General features: G+C 38.8%; 1 protein-coding gene across 6 annotated transcripts in view; it reads right to left on the bottom strand.

The window, feature by feature from the left end:
* MYO5A (myosin VA) overlaps nucleotides 1–25,064 on the bottom strand; it is a 206,323-nt gene that overhangs the window by 46,728 nt on the left and 134,531 nt on the right. For all 6 annotated transcript variants that reach the window (XM_055537938.1, XM_055537941.1, XM_055537940.1 and 3 more), the window contains 7 exons: nucleotides 23,316–23,527; nucleotides 21,629–21,785; nucleotides 15,622–15,861; nucleotides 14,381–14,629; nucleotides 10,782–10,875; nucleotides 8,525–8,673; nucleotides 3,378–3,491 (listed from right to left, as the gene is read on the bottom strand). In XM_055537938.1, the coding sequence (XP_055393913.1) occupies nucleotides 3,378–3,491; nucleotides 8,525–8,673; nucleotides 10,782–10,875; nucleotides 14,381–14,629; nucleotides 15,622–15,861; nucleotides 21,629–21,785; nucleotides 23,316–23,527 (1,215 nt within the window). The remainder of the gene's footprint in view (nucleotides 1–3,377; nucleotides 3,492–8,524; nucleotides 8,674–10,781; nucleotides 10,876–14,380; nucleotides 14,630–15,621; nucleotides 15,862–21,628; nucleotides 21,786–23,315; nucleotides 23,528–25,064) is intronic.

The following is a 25,064-nucleotide window of genomic DNA, read 5'->3' as shown; positions in this document are numbered from 1 at the left end:
GCTGAAGCCTGGCTTGGAGAATTTTGAGCATTACTTTACTAGCGTGTGAGATGAGTGCAATTGTGCGGTAGTTTGAGCATTCTTTGGCATTGCCTTTCTTTGGGATTGGAATGAAAACTGACCTTTTCCAGTCCTGTGGCCACTGCTGAGTTTTCCAAATTTGCTGGCATATTGAGTACAGCACTTTCACAGCATCATCTTTCAGGATTTGGAATAGCTCAACTGGAATTCCATCACCTCCACTAGCTTTGAGACATAGTGATTAGTAACTAAGAGTGCTCCAAATGGTGCCCATTCTTATCTCTAATGACATGTATAATCAAAGAGATATTGTCCTCCCCATACCACATGAGCAAGGAGGATGACTGGACCATCTAGCTCAGGAAAGTGTCTAGGGTTTTGTTTTTGCTTTCTTTCCTTTGTAAGGACTTCGTCATCTAGGGCTTTTCCGAGAAAGTGAAGCTTTAAAAACTAATCTAAAAAATAACAACAGTCTCTCGTTAGAGGAAAATCAGGAAAATAACAGAATTTCTTCACAAAATTACCATGACAAGCCTGGCAGTCATCTGGGAATTATTGCTAACAGTAGCTGAGAAAGTTACAGTGATGCTTTCCCTGGATTTGACAAGCGTGAGGAAGCTTGAGAGCAGAAGCAGAACTGAGATAATTAGTCAATGGTTACTAAGAAAGGTGCATGACACAGCAGGGAAAGCAATGGTTCCCAAAAGTGTTATGTGGTCTTTGTAATCCCAGACCACAAAGATGCTGGAAGTGTGGGAGGGCTGTAAGGCAACAGAGCTGGCAGGTGAGCTCTCCACAGACAGCAGTGGAGGTGCCACTGTAACTTGTGAACAGCAAATCACACGTCTGTGCTTTGTGACTAAAGAGACATTAACCCTTTATTTTTACATCAAATTTTGCTATTAATACATGACTGAGGTCAGAATTCTGTGTTTCAAAACAATCTATTTTAATTTAAAAATCAATTCATAAGCAAGAGTGATCCCATTATTGCCCTGGCCCCTGGATTCTAAAGGAATTACTTGGGAATACTACATATAGGAGTTGAAAGTTTTCCTTTAGTTTGTAAGAGGTGATTTGTAAACCTGGCCATTATAGAGGAAGTAGCAGGAAGAAATGCAAAGCTGAAGGTTGTAAGTAACTTGAAGAGCAAAGTGACAGCCATAGACTTAGATTGCCATGTCTCCTGCCCAACTTCTCTTTGATGATCAATCTCTCTTTTCCTATTATCAGTTGTACAGGTTCCCATCTTTCTGATCCTGGCCACACCCCGTCTGTTTATTAGACTGGGTTTAAAGCCTGTTTATTGGAGCAAAAACCTTTATTTATTGAACACTTATTATGTATCTAACACTGTTGCAAGTGTGTAAAAATTAACTCACTTAATCTTCAAAACATCACTATAAAGTAAGATAATAATAGCAGTGCCACTTTATAGAGGAGGAAACTGAAATGCAGAGAGACTGAGGCTAAGGTTATGGACTCAGTCCTAAGGAGGAGAGTGACTGTAGTCTGCCCCATGATGAAGACAGCACTAACCAAAGCCAGCCACGTCTCAGATGCACGCACTCAGTCACAAGCAACAAGCATGACTAGTTCAGTCAATACCCTTCCTCGTTTCTGAGAGGACACTTCCTGTGTATGACCTACTGCTGGTGGTCATACTTGACCACCATGTGACAGACAGTATCAACACCCCAAGATCTGTTGGTGATTCCTGAAGCACAATTCATTCTTCATTTTTCAAAAAAGATGAAAACTGTACCAAATCCCACTGTTCAGTTCAGTTCAGTCATTTGACATAAAACAAGTGAGAATGAGAAATGAAAAAGGTTACCTCTCCCTTCAAATCTGTAAGAATTTGGAGAAAACACCTTTATATCCACTAAAGGCTCAGAAGCTGTAATTTTGAAATCTTCAAAGTCTAACTCTGGGGTAATCTCCAAAGATGGCTACCAACGATCACCCAACAAAAATAACTTTATTCCCATTAAGAGATGGAGTCCATTCCCCTCCTTGAATCTGGGCTGGCCTCATACTTTGCTTTGACCATAAAATGTGGCAGAACTGCTACCATGCCAGTTCTGGGCCTGGCTCTAACAGCCTGACATCTTTTGCCCTTGCACTCCTAGAACCCACTCACTGTATTATTGAAGAGAGAAGCAACATGGAGAAACCCAAGGAGGAGACCTTCTCACCTCAGCTGAATGCAGGGAGATACTCCAACCCACACCATAAGGGACAGAAGTACCACCCAGTCAAAACCCAAAGAACTGTGAGCAATAATAAATTGCTGTAGTTTGAAACCACTAAAGTCAGAGATGGTTTGTTGCACAACAGATAACTTGAACAACCTCTGCTATTACATACTGGCCATATTGCTGTATCAATGTTCCCAGACTTAATGTTACCTGTTTATCTGTAGGTAGAAAGGGGACTGGAGAACTCCAGTGTAGAACCCCTGAGTGGGAGGAGGTGAAGTGTGGAGCTCTGAACAGACAAGCCTCAATTAGAATACTGGCTCTGCCACTTACAAGCTGTGACCTTGGACCAGTTACTTGGCCCCCTTGAATGTATGAGTCCAACTATATGACATTCCAACAATGTGACACTTTCTTTAAAATGAGCAGAATGAGATGGAGAAACTTTTCATTCCCAAGTAGAACTAAGAAAGGGAAGAAGCATTCAATTTTTTTCAGCTCTTCTGCCAGAAGCAGTCTATTTCTGACTTGGCCATTTTCTCAGAATATGAGATAAAAATAGAAAATAATGTGCCTGAATCACCCATTACAGAAACTAATATCATATTTGAAGAAGATATGAGAATTGGTTTGGGAACAATCTAACTTAAAGTCACTGTACTCTTGGAGTTACAGTAATATGTCATTTTGATTTCAAACCATGTAACACAAAACACTAAGACAGATTCATAAGCTGTTTTCCATGCATACAAACTGTCACCAAACAGGCAGCAATTCTGCTAAACTCTAGGGCATTGGTGTTTATATTATAATATTCTAAGATAAAAGCTTACTTTTCAAAAAATGACCTCAGTCTAAAATAAATTCATGATGGGCTATATTTTTTACATACAGAACATGTTAAGGTATAAAAGGGAATTACAAAAGGGAAAATCTGGTTCTCAAAATCACATTAAAAACTGAAATATTGATTGACAAAAATATGTAATAGGTAGGTATATACACAGCTAATTAAGCACCTTCAAGTCATTTATAAAGAATATAAAACAAATGTTGCATTTATGAACAAATGGGGTCCTCCCTGCAATGGAAATGTTCTCTGTTAATAACAGGATGGGCACATCTTACTTTTATTGATAGGTGTCTAAAATATACCTCTGTCCTTGATGGAATATCTTCAGTTTCTGCAATTTCAGAGCTAAAGGTGTATTCAGACTCATTGCTGCTGTGGGTAGAGTCTGTTCTCTTGTGTCCAGGTTTAGGCACATTCTGCAACACAAATAAGCAGCTACAGTTAACACAACATAATTAAATAATTGAACTTGGCATAGTTAAGACAGCATCCACTTTAACTTGGTTCTAATCTTCATGACCTAATGCTCTCATGCCCAATCTATTCCATGTTGTCTTAACAAACTCTTACAAGGGTCACCTCCTGAGCAGAAAGAGGCACCAGGAGGGTGTGACAAGGACAGTTGCAAAACCAAACACTCAGATAAAAAGCATCTCTGATTATCGGCAGATCCCCTCTTAAAGTTGTGAGTGGCTAGTCACACGAGGTGAAGCATAAGTATGATGACTTCCATATTATAATCAAACAAAATCACTCCAAAAGTCCACAGGATATATTCAATGACAGCATAATCATTTTACTGCACCATATTAATAGGTCACGGGAGGGGGTTTTCACACAGGCAATTACAGCTTCTGTCAGTTTTATGCATGGAACTGAAGCTCTGGAGTCAGCAGTGGCAAGGATGACTGTGCAGAACAGGAAGCTGCTCTGGGAAGATCCTTGGGTTATTAATTCAGGGACCCCAGGTGATAGTGTCATGACATGTGGTAACTAATGAACTAGTATTCAGCAAGCCTGTGGGGAATAGAAAAGTTAGGTATTTGCAGTCCCTTCCTTTCTGGAGAAGTGGTTAAAGAATGACTTGAAGGAAGAGGAAATAAAAAGGTGGGGTTTGGGCCCCTCGCTCTGAGGGTGCCCCCAGCAGAAGAGGTGGAGAGGTTCAGTGGCCTGGATCTTCTAGGGTTACAAATGCTGAGAGCTTCAAAAACGCCTCTGAAAGCTTTGTGATCTGTCCAATTTCCTTTACTCCTTCCAAGGTGCAGCAAAAGAGCCAGAAGCCACAAAGAGCTTTTTGCCTCGTTCCTTCCAACATCCAGGCTTAGACAAAGCAGACCCATCTGTGAGACCACAGGGAAACAAGCCCTCAGGAGTAGTTGGTGTCTCAAGCCAGACCACTTGGATTGTTCTATGTTTATTAGTAATTTTGGCCTGCAATTTTCTTTGTGTGTGTGTGTGTGTGTGTGTGTGTGTGTCTGTGATTTCTTTGTCTGATTTTGGTATTAGTGTGATGCCACACAGAATGAGTTTGGAAGCTTTCGAGAATAGATTGAGAAGCATAGGCCTACGATTTTCTCTGTGTGTGTGTGTGTGTGATTTCTTTGTCTGATTTTGGTATCAGTGTGATGCCTCACAGAATGAGTTTGGAAGCTTTCTGGAATACATTGAGAAGCATAGGTGTTAACTTTTATTAAAATGTTTGACAGAATTCACCTGCAAAGCCATCTGGCCCTGGACTTTTGTTGGAAGTGTATGGACTGCTGATTCAATTCCATTATTGATATTTGACCTGTTCATATTTTCTGTTTCTTCCTGATTCAGTATTGGGAGATTGTATGTTTCTAGGAATTTGTTTATTTCTTCTAGATTGCTCATTTTATTGGCATGTAATTGTCTAGTAGCCTCTTATGATCCTGTGTATTTCTGTGGTATAACTACTCTTTCACTTCCGATTTTATTAATCTGGGCTCTCTCTTTTTGTCTTGATGATTATGGCTAATAGTTTATCAATTTTGTTTATCTTCTCACAGGACCAGCTCTTTAGCTTTGTGCATCTTTTTAACTGATTCTTGGTGTCTATTTCATTTCCATTCCAATCTTTTTTTTCTCCTACTAATGTTGAATTTTGTTTGTTCTTCTTTTTTGACAATACTTCCTTTAGGTATAAGGCTAGACTGCTTATTTATTTGCCATTAAAATTCCCTTCTTGAACTGTTTTTGCTGCATTCCACAGATGATAATCATTGTGTTTCCACTTTCATTTATCTCCAGGTATTTTCAAAATTTCCTCTTTGGTTTCTTCAGTGACCCATTGGTTGTTTAATACAGTATGCTTAGCTCCATGTATTTGTTTTTTCAGGTTTTTTCTTGTAGTTGATTTCTATTCTCATACCATCGTGGTGGAAAAAGATGACTGATATGATTTCAATCTTCTGGATGATCTGTCCTTTGATGTAAGTGGGGTATTAAAGTCCCTTACTATTATTAAAGTCCCTTACTATTATTGCGTTACTGTCAATCTCTCTCTTTACGTTTGTTAATATTTTCTGTATGCATTCAGATGCACCTACGATGGGTGACATATACTTACCACTATTATATCCTCTTGTTGGACTGATCCTTTTGTTATTATGTAATGTCCTTTTTTGTCTCTTGTTACTGTCTTTGTCTTAAAGTCTATTTTGTCTGACTCTTGACATCCCAGCTGTCTTTTCATTTCTATGGAATATCTTTTTTCCATTCTCTCCCTTTTAGTCTATGTGTGTCTTTATAACTGAAGTGACTCTCTCACAGGTGTGTGTGTATGTGTGTCTTTATGTCTTGTTTTCATTATCCATTCTGCCACTCTATGTCTTAGATTAGAGCACTTAGTCTAATACATTGAAAGTAATTATTGATAGGTATGTACGTATTGCCATTTTGTTAGTTGTTTTCTGGTTGCTGTAGCTCCTTTTTGTTCCTTTCTTTCTTCCCCTGTGATTTGATGACTATCTTTACTATTATATTTGGATTACTCTCTTTTTATATATGTGTATATCTATAATATGTTTGTGGTTATGACAAGGATCATATAAGCAACAATAAAGGAGGTTCAATCATATACATATACATACATACACACACATATATAATTATTTAAATATGATCTCAAGTTCAAAACATTATAACAACCATGCATTCTTAGTTCCTCTTCCACTATTAGTGTTTTTGTCATCATATTTTACATCTTTTTGTTCTGTGTATCCTTTAATCTTCTACCCATTTTGTTGAGATTTGTTTTTTATATCTTTAGTTGCATGAAATAATTTCTGCTAGTCTTCAGTTCAGTTCAGTCACTCAGTCGTGTCCAACTCTTTGCAACCTCATGAACTGCAGCACACCAGGCTTTCCTGTCCATCACCAACTCCTAGAGCTTGCTCAAACTCATGTCCATTGAATTGGTGATACCATCCAACCATCTCATCCTTTGTCATCTCCTTCTCCTACCTCAATCTTTCCCAGCATCAGGGTCTTTTCTAATGAGTCAGTTCTTCACATCAGGTAGCCAAAGTATTGGAGCTTCAGCATCAGTCCTTCCAATAAATATTCAGGACTGATTTCCTTTAGGATTGACTGGTTTGATCTCCTTGCAGTCCAAGGGACTCTCAAGAGTCTTCTCCAACACCACAGCTCAAAAGCATCAATTCTTTGGTGCTCAGCTTTCTTTATGGTCCAACTCGTACATCCATACATGACTACTGGAAAAACCATAGCTTTGACTAGACAGACCTTTGTGGACAAAGTACTGTTTCTGCTTTTTAATATGCTGTCTAGGTTTGTCATAACTTTTCTTCCAAGGAGCAAGCATTTTTTAATTTCATGGCTGCAGTCACCATCTGCAGTGATTTTGGGGCCCAAGAAAGTAAAGTCTGTCACTGGTTCCATCGTTTCCCCATCTATTTGCTATGAAGTGATGGGACCAGATGTCATGATCTCAGTTTTTTGAATCTGAGTTTTAAGCCACTTTTTCACTGTTCTCTTTCACTTTCATCAAGAGGCTCTTTAGTTCTTCACTTTCTGACATAAAGGTGGTGTCATCTATGTCTGAGCTTATTGATATTTCTCCTGGCAATCTTGATTCTAGCTTGTGCTTCACCCAGCCCAGCATTTCACATGATTTACTCTACATAGAAGTTAAATAAGTGGGGTGACAATACAGCCTTGACATACTCCTTTCCCAATACCAGTCTGTTGTTCCATGTCCAGTTCTAACTGTTGCTTCTTGACTGGCATACAGATTTCTCAGGAGGCAGGTCAGGTGGTCTGGTATTCCTCTCTCTTGAACAATTTCCACAGTTGGTTGTGATACACACAAAGTTTTTAGTGTAGTCAATGAAGCAGAAGTAGATGCTTTTCTGGAATTCTCTTGCTTTTTCTATGATCCAGCAGATGTTGGCAACTTGATCTCTGGTTTCCCTGTCTTTTCTAAATCCAGCTTGAACATCTGGAAGTTCTTGGTTCAGGTGCTGTTGAAGTCTAGCTTGGAGAATTTTGAGCATTACTTTGCTAGCATGTGAGATGAGTGCAATTGTCTGGTAGTTTGAACATTCTTTGGCATTGCCTTTCTTTGGGATTGGACAGAAAACTGACCTTTTCCAGTTCTGTGGCCACTGCTGAGTTTTCCAAATTTGCTGGCATATTGAGTGCAGCAGTTTAACAGCACTTTAACACTGCTAGTCTTCAGGTCATTCTTATACACAATTGCTCTGTGAAGTTATAATTTTGGTATGCCTGTGGGAAGAGTTGAGCACAGGGTCCTCCTCTTCTGCCATCTTGACCACACCCATCCAAATTATCTTGTGCTTTACAGCAAATATTTCAGGGCATTTCTGGCCATTTGTGCCATTAGGTTACATTTAAGGCTGACAGTTGCAGGAACAAGATTGTCAGGGAACTCTGTTTCCTGATATCAGAATAAGTAGACCAGGGATGGTGTGCAGCACTATCAAAAGTACAAAAAGTACTTGGCCAGATGCAGAAGAGTCCATGAAATAGGTAAGACAATTTATTACAAATAGCAGATGAATCTTCTTTGTTTAGGAATATGCCTTTGAAATTACAAAAACTACTGAGAAAATACTTGACCTTATAAATATTTGCTTTATAAGCAAATTTTACATTAAGTCATTCAGTACATAAACGAAGTCCAGCAATGCTGACTTATAGTCTAGTCTTCAAAGTGTTTGAATTTATAAAACTATTTATGAATACAGTGATGTGATTCCTGGGATTTGCTTTAAGACAATCCAATCCATTGAATGGAGCATGATATAGGTTAGAATGGGAGATAGAAATGTGATGACTGTTTTGGAATTGAGTGATGAGTACATGGGGGCTTATGCTACTATTCTATTTAGTTTTGCACACGTTTAAATTTTTTTATAAAAATGGGCAAAAGTATTTGACTCACCACCATCAAAGTCATCTCTTCCTTGAGGTCATCATAGCGTTCTTCCAAGCGACTAAACTCATTCAGAAGGTTCTGATATCTCAGCCTTTCATCGTTAAGATCGAGTTCCAGTTGTTTTGTTTCTTCTACTAACTTCTTCTCCATAGTCTCTGAGAGAAGAGAGAGATAAAAACATACCAAAGACGGCTTCACAAAATGCAAGAATAAATACATGGGCACTGGCTTACAGTCTTTGGGAGGGGTTCTACTTTTAGCAGCACTATGATCTATGAAGAGTATCTTAGTGGAGGCAGGGAAAGAGAAAATATCATGGCCAAAGAATAAAATAATTTATTAAAAACAACAATCATCTATTGTATTCTTCCATGAACAGAACTAGTTTATTCATTGGTTACAGCACATCCTTGATAATTTCCACTAGTCAGCGTTTAGTAACTAGAAGTACATACTTTTTATTCCATTAGTATTCTGTTTCAGGCTACTTATAAAATTCTTTTGTTGAAAAAGTTAGAGACATTCCTCAGGCCCCTAGGGGAACAGTGACTTCTCAGAAGACCTAGCTGTCCTGCTCTCCAGAGTCTCTCTACTCATCTCTCAGTCCCTGGCTTCTGTCTTACAATTTCTCAATACTGCAAATGCCCTTGTCCTGTTACTCCTTCCATTCTATTCACGTAAATTGCCTTGGTCCTCTGTTGTCACCATTCCTATGTGCTGCTGGGGACTTGACTTTTCCATTTACTCACCTCACTCTACCCTCTCTATTGCTAGTGGCTGGCATGTAGATAGGACATCATTTGGAGAGTGGAGACTAGCCCTTGATTGCAGATCAAAGTACCAATAAAAAAGCCTTAAATCTCAGCCATGTGCTTTCTCTCAATGAGCTGAGCCAGCCACATTTATAAATACTGGGCTTCCTACCTCATATTTTGTGCCCATATCTTAATCTGTCCTGCCTGCTTCGTTGCTCACCATCTCTTTATCTGTCAGCCCCACGAGGCCAAGGACTTCCAAGTGTCCTGTCATGACTGCCTCCACAGTGTTCCCCTATCCTGGAGATTTAATAATTTGCAAATAAATGAATGAAAGGATTTTTTCTCTATATAACATTCTATAAATTGCCTTTTATTCTCACAAGTTTGTGGAAGCTGCCCAAGGCTACCAACAAATTTTCCCTAGGCAAATCCACGGCTATTTGTTTTGTTCTCTTTAGTATCAAATAACATTTCCTATTTTCCTAGAAGAGTTCTCATCATTCTGGATTTTTCCACTATATTCTGCATCCTAGCAACCTTCTTTCCACGTCTTCAATAACTGTTTTCTCCTTCCGTCTTAACTTTCTTTTATGACTCTTTTTCTTCACCTTATCTCTTTTTTATGATTATCCTATAAATTCCAGACTTTCTTATCTTTTCTATACAGTATTCCCTTTAATTGGGAAGAAGGGTATGGTGTGGGGAAAACCCCTGAGGGTTCTCTCTTTAATCTCAATTCACTTTCAGATCACCTCTATCTGGAGACCCTGGCTAACATCCAAATTTTAATTGATTTGCCTCATAAACAGAGACTTGTTTTCCTCAATTTCCTCATTACTAATAACATATTATTGTTTTGATAACTCATTGCAACACTTCAGAAAATTTTTGCTCCTCTTTTGAATACCATATCAAAAATGATAATAATCTGTTAATTCTTTTCATATATTTTCACTCTAACCTACCTCTTCCTTTTTATTTCTACCACCAATTGCTGTAGTTTCATATACATCTTATCTCATGTTTAAGTATATGTGGATTTCTTGTAAATTATAATCATTTTAACTTATCTTACCAACAGCAAATAAATGTCTACCTCTAGTTAGTGTCTTTTTTTTTTTAAGATGGCAAAAAGTAGGTGATCTTAGGAAATTAGTATTCATTCATTTAGCAAAATCAATAATATACACAGATACATATACTCCTATAATATACATATTAGCTCAAGAATTTGTCTTAAATCAAGAGGACTCCTATAAGCTATAAATCATACATACAATTATTTTTTTAAGTTATATATGATATTGACTAAGCATGAATTCATATTTGTACATAGGGAGATACGATTTACAAATTCACCAACTAATTCAACCAAATATTTAGAGTGCCTGCCTCTGGAACTCTGAAACCTTATTGATGCCAGCCTAAATACGCAAAGTTGTAACTTATAACCCTTGGTCTCAGGTTGTTTGGAGTGCAGTAGGCTGGGCCCACATGAGCCTTACCTGTCATCTCCTTAGCCTGCTCCACGATACGGTGATTGAGGGCCTCTTTTTCCTGCTTCAGCAAAGTATTTTCTTCCTTCAGATTTGACACCAGCTATAAAATGAAACAATAAACTGATATGGCTGCAACAGACAGAGGAAACCCGATACTGAATACGAAACACACAGTAGTCATTCCTTACTTCCATGTCTCACTGTCTCACTTCTTTGCTGAGTTATATTCAGTCATCCTTTAAACTTGGTTCAAGCATTACCCCCCAGAAAGCTTTCCCAGAAACTCGTCCAATTATATGTCTCTCCGTTGGACTGCTACAGAACCCTGTAAATGCCTCTTTATACCCCTTATAAATGATTTACTTTTACTTCCCTGATTGACTAGAAATTACTGGAGGACAAAGATGATTTGCTGCTATTGTTTTACTTTGTACCTTGAGCATTTACCAATTGCCTGACACCTAGAAAGCATTTGCTCTTAAAGTAATATAACACCTTTTCACCCCAAAAGCCTAACACAATGCTTATGTGGACCCAAGATACAACAGAAAGATTACAGAGGACAAGAAAAGTATGAAATTCACTGAAGACCTTCCAAAGCTCCCTGTTTTCTGTCTTGAGAATTTTACTTTCATCTCCTTTTAAGAGTTTTTCAAGGTTGTAAACTTTTATCCCACATTTAAGCATTGGCCTTACAACTATGTGACTATAATGTCATAGAACTTTACACTCAAAACAATTAAAATGGTAAATTTAAAGTCACATATAAGCATATTTTACCCCAATAAAAAAAAATGTTGACCTTTTAACTTTCTGGTTCCTGGTTAGATAAGGATTCTCAGGAAGCAAAAATCAAAACAAAAGGTAACTTTGCAAAGTTGATAATTTATATAGTTTAGCTTTGTAATAGAATGTGTGCTGAAGTGAAACCTGAATAAGTGACATGTGAATTCCTTTCTCTAAATGTAAGTACATAGAATTCTTAAAGGAACAGCTTTAATAATAAAGAGAATGTATGAAGAGTTCAGCGATGGAGACAACGGGCTATGACGAAGGATCCCTGAAGAACAGAGAACTGAAGTTACAGCACTGAGCAACGGCAGACATCAGGCCAGGAGGTGCTCTTTCTGATTGTCCAGTCTCTTCCTTCTGTCCTGAGAAGGTCTGCTCTCAGTACAAAGGCTGGGTTCTTTGGGTGCTCTTGAGAGAAGCCACTCTTTGTCAGGGCTATGCAACCAATCACCTGTGGTGCTTTTTCAAAATAAATGTGTCCAACCCACACTCCCAGAGCTTGGGCAGGTATCTTTTTAAAAACTCTCCAGCCAATTCTGATACACATTCCTGGTTAAGAAGCACAGTTCTCTGGACCTTCTAGGCTCCTTGATCAGGCTGACTGGCAGTGCAGCTTTCCTGACCACAAGGCTGGCTCTCCCAGGGAAATGTTTTCATTCTTACCACACTCCATCTAAAAGACTTAATGGTAGTGCCTATAGATATCCCTATGAAAGCTGCAGATAATAAAACAAGAAGAAAGGAGAAATCTGAATATGTTTGGGTATACTATTTTATATAACTAGAAAGGTATGAATTTGACTGTGAAAAGGAAAAGAGAATACCCCTATCAAGTTAATACTCTATAGTTTCTAAGGAATTTTGGAAGCTTTCAGGGACTCAGGAAATGGGGAAAAAAGAGATTGAGAAAGAGAGAAAATGAGAAAGACAGATCCTAAACCTCAAAAGTATCTCATTGGATATATATTCAATAGAACAAGCTTGCCATGTCAAAGTAACGTATATTAATGGTGGTTTAGTTGCTAAGTTGTGTCTAACTCTTGTGACCTCAGGGGCTGTAGCCCGCTAAGTTCCTCTCTCCATATGATTTTCCAGGCAAGAATACTGAAGAATACTGAATCCTTCTCCAGGGGATGTTCCTGACCCAGGCATTGAACCCAGGTCTCCTGCACTGCAGGCAGATTCTTTATGGACTAGGCTACCAGGGAAACTGTTTCTAGATACAGAGTCAAGATCTGTTGAAGATACAGACAGTTTTATTTTAATCAGGATCCTGAATATCATGGAAGGATTGCCATCTTATTAGTGACACTATCTTACCTGAACTGTCTAAGCTCCTTCAGAGGTTCTTACTGCATAAGCTGCTGTTGAGGTTCAGAAGTAGTTACAGCCAACAGAGTCAACTCTGTTTTCATTTAAAGATGGTAATACTAGTAGGATCTCTAAAAATCTATTACTTTTTCCCAGTAAGCCTTATGTTGAGGTATTTTTTCTTTTTTTTTTTTTTTTTTTTTTAAATTTTATTTTATTTTTAAACTTTACATAACTGTATTAGATTTGCCAAATATCAAAATGAATCCGCCACAGGTTTACATGTGTTCCCCATCCTGAACCCTCCTCCCTCCTCCCTCCCCATTCCATCCCTCTGGGTCGTCCCAGTGCACCAGCCCCAAGCATCCAGTATCGTGCATCGAACCTGGGCTGGCAACTCATTTCATACATGATATTTTACATGTTTCAATGCCATTCTCCCAAATCTTCCCACCCTCTCCCTCTCCCACAGAGTCCATAAGACTGTTCTATACATCAGTGTCTCTTTTGCTGTCTCGTACACAGGGTTATTGTTACCATCTTTCTAAATTCCATATATATGCGTTAGTATACTGTATTGGTGTTTTTCTTTCTGGCTTACTTCACTCTGTATAATAGGCTCCAGTTTCATCCACCTCATTAGAACTGATTCAAATGTATTCTTTTTAATGGCTGAGTAATACTCCATTGTGTATATGTACCACAGCTTTCTTATCCATTCGTCTGCTGATGGACATCTAGGTTGCTTCCATGTCCTGGCTATTATAAACAGTGCTGCGATGAACATTGGGGTACTCGTGTCTCTTTCCCTTCTGGTTTTCTCAGTGTGTATGCCCAGCAGTGGGATTGCTGGATCATAAGGCATGTCTATTTCCAGTTTTTTAAGGAGGTATTTTTTCTTATGTTTAAAAAATACTCCTCATTACTTCTTGAGAGCCTTCGTGTTTTCTATATTTAATAACGTTTTGATATAAGTTAATACAAATTTGCAGTGTGGAAACATTTGTCAATCTGTAAGCAGTTTTGTTGTTATTTTTTGCATACCAGTTCTTGACTATGGCCAGTGTGCAGACATTTGGATTTCTGGTGGACTTCTCAAAACAGCCTTAATGTAGGTTTCCATAAAAATTCCTACTAGCTACTGACAGTTTATTGTTTAATTTACTTCTTAATCACCTTAAGCTGGCTGACTCCACACACATCTATACATTCAACAAAAAGAGTGTATAGTAGGTACTTGGCCATTAATTTTCTTCTTATAATACGGCTTTCCTTTTATTCTTAGTAGAGTAAAACGTTCTACTAAAAGACCTATAGCTACTCATCCAGCATATAGAAGAACTCCTTGGGGAAAAACGCTAATAATGAACAGTCAACTGACTGAAATGTGTGTTTTACCTTCAACTGAGAACTACATTGAGCTACAATGGCCAACCAAGTCAATATGGCAGCACATCTCCTTTGTGAAAGAAGTAGATGAGGATATGAACATTAGCTCCTACCTGCTCAGTTTCTTGTTTGTATCTATCAGCATGTTCCTCAATGGATTTTTTCTCAGACTGAGTTTGTTCCAGGTCTTTCCGTAGCTTGGCAATTTCTTCCTGCAGACTGAGGACCCGTCCAGTAGCAATCTTAGCTTCTTCTTCACTTAGCTGAAGACGTTCTAAATCACTTCGTAGTTTCTCGGTCTCTGAGTTATATATTCCTTCTAGATTGGTCAGTTTCTCCATGAGGCATTTGTAGTCTTTGTTCTTTAAACACACACATGAGTGACAGCAAGTAAATATACACACCATGTACTTAGTGAGAAAACCATGCCTATTCATCATATTCATGCTATGTCACTGCAGCACTGATATAGCCTCTAACCAAAATATTAGTGACATTTAAAGTAACACAATCAGTCCCCTCTTGATGATACAAAAAGAGAACAGACACAATTATTTACATTTTACATGAGATGAGCAACCTAGATGTGATTCTCTCATAGTCACAAGGAGAGTTACCATACTAAATTCTCTTTCCTGATTCTCAATCCAGGAATAGGAAAATCTAGATTTGTTTTTAGAAACAAATCAGTGTGCTACTGAAAACCATGTGCTGGCTAGTGATGTATAGGAATGGTAAAACGGCCTCAAAATCACGTCTTACAAATCTCTTTGTTTAACATCTGGAAACTCCTCCCATTCAGAAAACCTTTCTGATGAATTTTATTTCATTCTGTTTTCTGTTTTTCTTTGTCATCATTAGTATTTATATGTCACTAACTACCTATATAATTTGCAGGTGCTAAAATATTACTTGGTAATAACTATCTGTAAGAAATCAAACTGTTATCTCTGCAAATAGACTGCAGATTCCTCAGAAGCATGGACATCTTCCTGCTTCTTTTGCCATCTCAGTGCTAAACAACTCATCTACAAAAGAAACAATACACTACACATAACTGAATGACAATGATGAAAGAGCTGTGTAAAATATAAAGTACAATATGACTCTCAGCCCTAAGCTTTTGGACTGCTAGTAAACCTGTCTGTGTTCTCAAAAACAATTTCCTGCCTTGGTCCTTGAAATTATAATCTTACCTATGAGCTTGTCACTATTTCCATGCTCATTAATGTCACTACTGTTTTACTTTTTTGCTGAGACTGAAAGGTAAAGTCAAAAGGAGACAATGCTGAAGATAATCTCAGTGTATTTCATTAGGCTTGCTGCATTTTTAGGGCTGCTGTTCAAAACACACCTGCTCATCAACTTTGCGCTGCAGCTGCATGATCTTGTTCTCCATGCCAATGTGGAGCTTCTTATAGCGCTCCACGGAGCGGGCCTCGATCTTAAGTTTCTTCAGCTCACGCTTGGCCATCATCCGTCGGAAGCAGCACTGAAGGTAGATGATGGCGTGGATGCTCCTCCTATAGTAGGTGCGAGCCAGCCAGCCACGGACCCATTTCTGAATGATGACTGCTTTGTGTTCACGGAGTATCTGGAGAGAAGGGTAGGTGCAAGTAATGTCAGACCCTGGACTACACTCAATGTTCAACTCTATCAACCTATGGATGCAGTCTGAGAACCACACATTAACTAAAGGGAAAGACACTGGAAAAGCTGAAGCAACCATGTATTATGTGGAGTGTACTTATCACAAATATATGGAGGCACCAATTATTTTAAAAGATGATTGAAATGTAATCTTTAAAAGGCAATTTGAGAAACATATATAAAACATGTATTACATCCACATGTCATATGTGGGATTACATGTCTATGTATGATGATAAACAGAGCATACACATAAGAGCCATCAAAATTAAAGACACCAGATTACTAAATAGAAAACTAATCTAAAAAGAAAGAAAAATGCATTAGGTTTCTTATAACTACATGGTTTCTAAAAGCAATCAGTTATCCTTCAGAAAATAAACAGAGCTTGATACCCTGTGAATTATGTGCTAGTAAAATAGATTTACCCACTACCCTTACTGCTGGTTCCACATCACTGTGCATTAGGTCTCTGGCTTGAGGACATAGGGTATGGTTGGTAAGCAGTCTATAGAAGCCAACACTTAGCGTACTGCAAAGTTTATTATTAATTTATTGATTTTTCCCCCAGAAACAACAAAAAAAGTGATTCTCTCATTTGCCATTTTTGAGGAATACCACTCTAGTGAGGATTTCCCATTGCTTTACAAAAGTAGCACAAACCCACACATGGGGTTCAAAGGTAGTAGGGATAGAACTTTAAAAGGAAAGCTAAAAGGAAGATAAAGTAAACAGATATTAATTTTATATTGTATTTTCTTAAAAAAAGATATTCCCCTAAACTGATAAACACTCATTCATCCTTATGAGATAAATCTCTTGTCACTAATGACCATCAAGCAGAGATTGTGCAAATAATTTCCAGGAATGATGGGAAAATTCTTAGATTTTAGGAAGGGCTGAACTAGCAAGACTTTGAGGTCCTTTCAAAACTACGATTTTATAAAACGGCAAATAGATGGGGAAACAGTGGAAACAGTGGCTGACTTTATTTTTTTGGGCTCCAAAATCACTGCAGATGGTGATTGCAGCTGTGAAATTAAAAGACGCTTACTCCTTGGAAGGAAAGTTATGAACAACCTAGACAGTATATTAAAAAGCAGACATTAGTTTGTCAACCAAGGTCTGTCTAGTCAAGGCTATGGTTTTTCCAGTGGTCATGTATGGATGTGAGAATTGGACTATAAAGAAAGCTGAGTGCTGAAGAATTGATGCTTTTGAACTGTGGTGTTGGAGAAGACTCTTTAGAATCCTTTGGACTGCAAGGAGATCCAACCAGTCCATCTTAAAGGAAATCAGTCCTGGGCGTTCATTGGAAGAACGGAAGGACTAATGTTGAAGCTGAAACTCTAATACCTTGGCCACCTGATGCGAAGAGCTGACTCATTTGAAAAGACCCTGATGCTGGGAAAGATTGAAGGCAGGAGGAGAAGGGAACAACAGAGGATGAGATGGTTGGATGGTATCACCGACTCAATGGACATGGATTTGGGTAGACTCTGGCAGTTGGTGATGGACAGGGAGGCCTGGCATGCTGTGGTTCATGGGGTCGTAAAGAGTCAGACGGGATTGAATGAACTGAACTGAACTTGTGTGATATGAATGTTACAAAGTATTCACTTAAGTACTCACTAGTGATTATGATAAAGGGATACAATATATCTTTCATGAAACTTTTTTTAAATGTGTAAAAAATCTCTGAAACAGTCTATTCAGATAGTAGCAATTTAGTAAGATCATTGAAAAAACAGTTCCTATTTTTAGGTTATGTAGCTGAGAAAAATAATGAAATCATGTGCCATCCCAGATGATACAAAAGAAATAAGTGGTTGTGTTTAAAGTCATCAAATACAAAAAAAACATGGGTTTCCCCGGTGGCTCCATGGTAAACAATCAGCCTGCTAAGCAGGAGATGTGGGTTCGATCCCTATGTCATGAAGATCCTCTGGAGAAGGAAATGGCAACCCATTCCAATATTATTGCCTGAAAATTTCCCTGGACAGAGGAGCCTTGCAGGCTACAGTCTATGGGGTCCCCCAAAAGAGTCAGACATGACTTAGCAACTAAACAACAGCAAAATAAACATAGGTGTTTCAGAGACCTATGTACGTGTCGTCAGCTAACTCAAGACTGCCCCTTTGGGCTGTTTTCCTAATGCCAAGGTAGCCTTCAGTTCCCACAAAGTGCAGTCACCATGCATCACGCTGCAGTGAGGCAGGGCTTTTGCTCTCACTCAGCATCAGAATCCTGAGGGAAGCCCCTGTCTATCTGGATGACTAGTGACAAACTGGGTAAAACTCAGTGATGGCAAACTGAAGGCTTTCAGAATTAAAAAAAAACTCAAGCAGCACACAGTGGCAAAGCTATTAATGCCAATTTTCCTATTCAATTTCCTTCTCCCAAGTAACTTCAGACATTGCTCCATTTCTGTAATTTCAGTCAAATGGAAATGGTATATAATTAGAGCTTCCATTCTCAATCTCATTTCCATTGGTGAGTCAGAGGCATTAAATAACACTTGCTTTCACTTTAAGACCTCTCAAAGCTGGAGAAGGGGAGGCTGAGATTGGAATCACAGCTAGAAGGATCACTAAGGGGGTCCCACTGACCTATACATAAACTAGTCTCTAAGCTGGTACCCTCACTAGGTCCAGTCACAGTGGGAGCTAAGCTAGCTAGAGACTTCTACTGCTAACCAATAGCCTCAAACCCCAGTTCAGATGTTCCCAAAGAGAGTACTGAGGAAAACAGGGGAGTAACCAGTTTGGCATATCTAATAGGTCAAGTTTAATAAGGCTTTACCTTCCCTTGAACGCTCATGCTTGAAAAGAAAGAACACCTAACCATAAAGCAGGCATGGGCAGAAAGACCTGGAGAAACTATCTTCAAATTTTCTTCAAAGCACAGCTATTTAAATATGTTCATTCAAGCCTCATTAGCTTTCCATGTTTCTTTGTTGTCTAAAATTAATTTAAATTAAGAAAGTAAAATACATACATGAATAGGGTCCAGGGCAAGCCCACATACTGCCTATGATTAGAGAAATGTCCTATATCACTCAACTGACTCTCCTTCTAACGATGCCCAAAAGGCTCCAAGACCTAGACTGTTCAGTTCAGTTCAGTCACTCAGTCATGTCCAACTCTTTGTGACCCCATGGACTGCAGCAGACCAGGCCTCCCTGTCCATCACCAACTCCTGGAGTTTACTCAAACTCATGTTCATTGAGTCCATGATGCCATCCAACCATCTCATCCTCTGTCACCCCCTTCTCCTCCGGCCTTCAATCTTTCCCAGCATCAGGGTATTCCTGGCTTATGAGGAATATGTTCTAAAGAACAGTCTCCAGACTAAACTACAAAGCTACAGTCATCAAGACAGTATGGTACTGGCACAAAAACAGAAATATAGACCAATGGAACAAGATAGAAAGCCCAGAGATAAACCCACACATCTATGGGTACCTTATTTTTAACAAAGGAGGCAAGAATATACAATGGGGCAAAGATAGCATGTTCAATAAGTGGTGCTGGGAAAACTGGACAGCTATGAGTAAAAGAATGAAATTGGAAAACTTCCTAACACCACCCACCAAGATAAAATCAAAAGGGATTAAAGAATTAAATTTAAGACCAGAAACTATAAGACTCTTAGAGGAAAACATAGGCAGAACACTCCAGGACAAATCAGAGCAAGATCCTTTATGACCCACCTCCTACAGTAATAGAAATAAAAACTATTTTAACAAGCAGGACCTAATTAAATGTAAAGGCTTTTTGCACAGCAAAGGAAACTATAAGCAAGAAGAAAAGACAACCCTCAGAATGGAAAAAAAAAAAAATAGGAAATGACAACTAACAAAGGATTAATTTCAAAAATATACAAGCAGCTCATACAAGTCAATACCAGAAAAACAAACAACCCAATCAAAAAGTAGGGAAAAGATCTAAACAGACATTTTTCCAAAGAAGACACAGATGGCTAAAAAACACATGAAAAGACATTCAATACTGCTCATTATTAGAGAAATGCAAATCAAAACTAAAATCAGATATCATCACACAGGTTAGAATGGTCATCATCAAAAAGTCTACAAACAATAAATGCTGGAGAGGGTGCTGGAGAGGGTGTAGAGAAAAGGGAATCCTCTTGCACTTCTGCTGGGAATGTAAACTGATACAGCCACTATGGAAGATGGTATGGAAATTCCTTAAAAAACTAGGAATAAAACCACCATATGATCCAGCAATCCCACTACTAGGCATATACCCTAAGGAAACCAAAGTTGAAAAAGACACATGTACCCCAATGTTCATTGCAGCACTATTTACAATAGCTAGAACATGGAAGCAACCTACATGTCGATCAACAGATGAATGGATAAAGAAGCTGTGGTACGTATATACAATGGAATACTACTCAGCCATGAAAAGGAACACATTTCAGTCAGTTCTAATAAGGTGGATGAACCTAAAGAACAGACTCAAAACCTTGCTGAAACAAAAGAGAGAAAAAATGTTCATCGACCAGACCATATATTGTTAGAGGTGATGATTAGGTAAGACTAATCTGGTGATCCACTATCTCTAGTCATAATGATTAGTGCTAGACATAAAGCTTACTTGTCAAATATTTCTATAGGATCATACTCCAGTTAATACAACTTTAACTACATTGATATTACATTTGATTTCACTTTACCGTGGTAAATTCTTCCAAATTTGTTTCATTCTTAATCTGTTCATCTGTTATATACTTTAGCTATTCAAAGCTCACCATAATTAGCTGAATAAAGACCCCTAGATTCCTCCATGAATCTGTAAATGTTATCTTATTTGGGGAAAGGGTCTTTGAAGGTATAATTAAGTTAAGGATCTTGCGATGGAGAGATTATCCTGGATTATCTAGGCAGGACCCAAATCCATCACAAGTGTTCTCACAAGAGACAGACAAAAGGAAGTAAAGTTAGACACAGAGAGAAGATGATGCGAATGAAGATGGAGGCAGGGCTTGGAGTGATATGGGCACAAAAGTATAAGGAACAGTGGTGGCCTCCAGCATTAGAAGAGGCAAGGAATGGGTCCTCCCCCCATAGCTTCTGGAGGGAGTGTAGCTCTGGTGACATCTTGTTTTCACAGTTCTTGCCTCTAGAACTGTGAGAAAGTTCAATGAGAAATTTCTCTTGTTTCTAGCTACCATTGGTGGTAATGTAATACAGAAGCCACAGGAAACAAAAATGTCACTTTTTCCCCCCAAATTACATATGCAAAGGGAATAAAAAGGTAAGCTTTCTTTTTCCAAGTCATGTTAATAAATGAATAAATATGTACTTATTATTTAATATTTTAAAATATATTTCAATTGTTGGTTGAAAGGGAAAGTGAAAGTTGCTCAGTCATGTCTGACTCTTTGCAACCACATGGAAATCTCCAGGCCAGGATACTGCAGTAGGTAGCCTTTCCCTTCTCCAGGGGATCTTCCCAAACCAGGGATCGAACCCAGGTCTCCCACATTGCAGGTGAATTCTTTACCAGGTGAGCCACAAGGGAAGTCCAAGAATATTGGAGTGGTTAGCCTATCCCTTTTCCAGGGGATCTTCCTTGTTTCCATACAAGTCCTACATCCATAGGAGGGCCTGTGGCACTTTGTACAGACGTGGAACTTGATAAACATTAATGGGATGAATAAAAAAGTTGAAAACAATGCCTCACCTTGTGATACCTATTTCTGGCCAAGTAGCCTCGTAAGTAAGACTGAAGGACAATTGTGGCAGTTCGCGTGATCTTGTATCTCCGGCGAGCTACATACATGCGCCAGTACTTCTGAATGATAGTGGCTGCCTTGGTTCTGCGCAGGAACTTAGCATAGCTGGTAGAGAAAGAGTGGCGAGTTGTCAGTAGTCAGAAAAACCCAGGAACACATTTTGTAGAGGATGAAAGCACCAATATCTTGCCATAATAAGTAGTACTTCCATTGATTATTCTAATAACATACATGTTAAATCAACATTTATATTTCTTATATTTGTAGTTAGTTTATGATCCCAGAATATCTGTCCATCTGTTATCTTAAATGAACCTTACCTAACCCTAAAATGTGGGCTGTCCCATATCACTCGATTTTACAATAAAGAAGTTAAAGGTCATAAAGGTTTATTCCTTTTAGGACTGTGCTTATTACCCCAGGCTATGTACCCTTTACACAGCAGACCAGTTTACACAGTAATACCATACCTACTTATCACCAGCTTCCTGAGCTCTATCCATTGTGAACGCATGATGTTTTTCCTCAATCTATTTACTTGGGCATAAGTTTTTTTTATCATTAATTCACGTCTTCTGATAGCTCTAAATTAAAATTATCCTAATACGTAATCACATGTAAGTTAATTCTTTTCTACAGTTCTCAGCTTATTGCTCCTAAAAACATCTCAATGGAAGCATTTTTAACAGGTTATATCCATGATTGTCCTAATTTACAGATGATTTCTTCAAGTCCATTAAAAGTGAAAGTGAAAGTCGCTTAGAGTCTGACTCTTTGCAACCCAATGGACTATACAGTCCATGGAATTCTCCAGGCCAGAATATTGGAGTGGGTAGCCCTTCCCTTCTCCAGGGGATTTCCCAACCCAGGGATCAAACCCAGGTCTCCCACACTGCAGGCAGATTCTTTACCAGCTGAGCCACCGGGGAAGCCCAACATAAATGTATAAAAAATAAATACTGAGGACATGAGTAGACAGTAATTTGTAATTTTTTTTGAGGTTCAATCTGATTCCTAAAGGTGAGTGAAATTATATTCTATTTAACTGTCTTATGAGTTAATTCCTTGGAACTAAGAAAAGGTAAGGTGTTGCCTTGAGTGGATGTGAGAGTTGGACTATAAAGAAAGCTGAGCACCAAAGAATTGATGCTTTTGAACTGTGGTGTTGGAGAAGCCTCTTGAGAGTCCCTTGGACTGCAAGGAGATTAAACCAGTCTATCCTAAAGGAGATCAGTCCTGAGTATCCATTGGAAGGACTGATGTTAAGTTGAAACTCCAATACTTTGGCCACCTGATGTGAAGAGCTGACTCATTTGAAAAGACCCTGATGCTGGGAAAGATTGAAGGCAGGAGGAGAAGGGGACGACAGAGGATGAGATGGTTGGATGGCATCACCGACTCAATGGACATGAGTTTGGGTAAACTCTGGGAGTTGGTGATGGACAGGGAGGCCTGGTGTGCTGCGGTTCCTGGGGTCGCAAAGAGCTGGACACGACTGAGCGACTGAACTGAACTGCCTTGAGTGGTAGGGTGACCACCTCACCCCAAACTGTCCTAGCTTAGACAATAAGTCAGATGCACTCTCCAATCTTGGCTGCCCCTGAGCCAGCGTGTACACGCCACCAGGACACCTACCATCGGGCCTGGTGGCCTCGCACATATCTCTGCACAGTGATGGCAGCCTTGCGCATGCGCAGGTACTTCTTCCGCAGGAGCCACCCTCGGATTGTCTTCTGGATCCGGATGCAGGCAGCCCTCAGCTTGTCTGCCCTCAATTTTTCTAGGTAGGCCACTTGACCAGCCCGGAAAAAGATCTTTGTCTTCCCAAACTGGTATTTGTCCTTGTCCTGTATTTGGAAGAAACTGTATACTCAGAAGTAGAAATGATGACCAAATAAGTGAATTTTAAAGAGAAAAAAAAAAAAAAAAGTCTAAAAGCAGTATCAGTAAAGGGATGAAACTATTAGCTAAAACTTGGGCTACATCACAAATATCTAATGGAGCCAGCTTTTTGATCCTAGGCAAGTTGAGCGAATAGAAGGGACTTTAAGGAAAACTGCAGTTTAAGAGTTATTTTCCAGAATTAGTCTACCTGGAATTATTATCTGAAGCCCAAAACTTGGTTGTGGGTTATAGGCAGCTACTATTTGCTTGTTTATATTTTAAATATCTCAAGGAAATGGAGATGCTGACACTCCCTCTGACTGACCCAGGCTGTAAGGATTACATCGGGCTGTAAGTTCCATGAGAAAGCTGAAGGGACAAAAACACCAGTGTGAAGAAAAAGGCAGGAAGTAATACATACAAAATAAAAACAAAAAGATTAAAAATGCTGCATATTCATGTTAAGAGTTAAGTTTCTCAACAGTTATCTCTTGGTTTTATCAATAGTAAGTCTGTCTACAAATTTCAAAAATATAATCATTTATAATGCTCACTGACTTCTGATTATAAGCAAAGTTGAGCAGTAAACACAGATAGATAGGCATACTATTTTCGGTCTATTACATTCTGATCCAACTATTCAAAAGCATGTGATTTATTAAGCATCTCACATTGAAAGAGGAGAGTTTATTTGTAACAATCAATATTGTGATCTAAAATTCAAAGTGAAAACAGAGAAAATAACTTTTCACTGTAAGCAAATATTTCCTATCTTGTACATGAAAAGAGAAAATAGGAAATCACATACATCTAAAACTACTTCAGTTTAAATCAATAAATCTTACAAAGGAAGCTAGCTGGAAAAGCTAGTAAGTGGTTCCCTTTCCCAGCCCCATCTCATCTCAGCCCCTCTCCCTGCTCCCCAAGCCTGCCCTCCTCTGCCTTGTGGTCCCAAAGCTCAGCCAGGAGAGGTCTAGGGGAGGAAGCTGGTGTGGGATGACTGTCCCTACTTTCTGCTCTTCATTCCCTAGAAAGGACTTGGGCCAAATTCAGAAAGGACCCAATTCTTTTACACATCACCAGGAAAGTGGCCTAAGCTATTTCAAGAAAAAAAAAAAAATTATTGCCAGAGAAGAGATATTACATCTAATTAATAGCTAGTAATTATTACTAATTTCTTCAAAGTGAGTTAATCCATCCAACCTAATGTCAAATAAGTGAAAATATAATATTCTTTAAAAAACATTTCATGACTCTTAAATTCTCCACAGCATACATCAGTGGCTATCCAAGTGTAGTCCTCAAACCAGCATCAGCATCACTGGGAACTTGATAGACATGCAAATTATTGGGCACATCCCAGATGACCAAATCAGAAATTCTGGAGGTGGGGCCTGGCAATCTGTAGTGTAACAAGTCTTGTAGGTGACTCTGATGCATTCTAAGGTCTGCAAATGCCTTAGCTTGGTAGGCAAGACCCTTCAAACACCAACCCCGATT

This window comes from Bubalus kerabau, chromosome 10 (assembly GCF_029407905.1).
Source record: "Bubalus kerabau isolate K-KA32 ecotype Philippines breed swamp buffalo chromosome 10, PCC_UOA_SB_1v2, whole genome shotgun sequence".
Lineage (NCBI taxonomy): Eukaryota > Metazoa > Chordata > Mammalia > Artiodactyla > Bovidae > Bubalus > Bubalus kerabau.
Note: the sequence above shows the minus strand (reverse complement) of the source record. Positions and strands in the feature narration are given on the sequence as shown.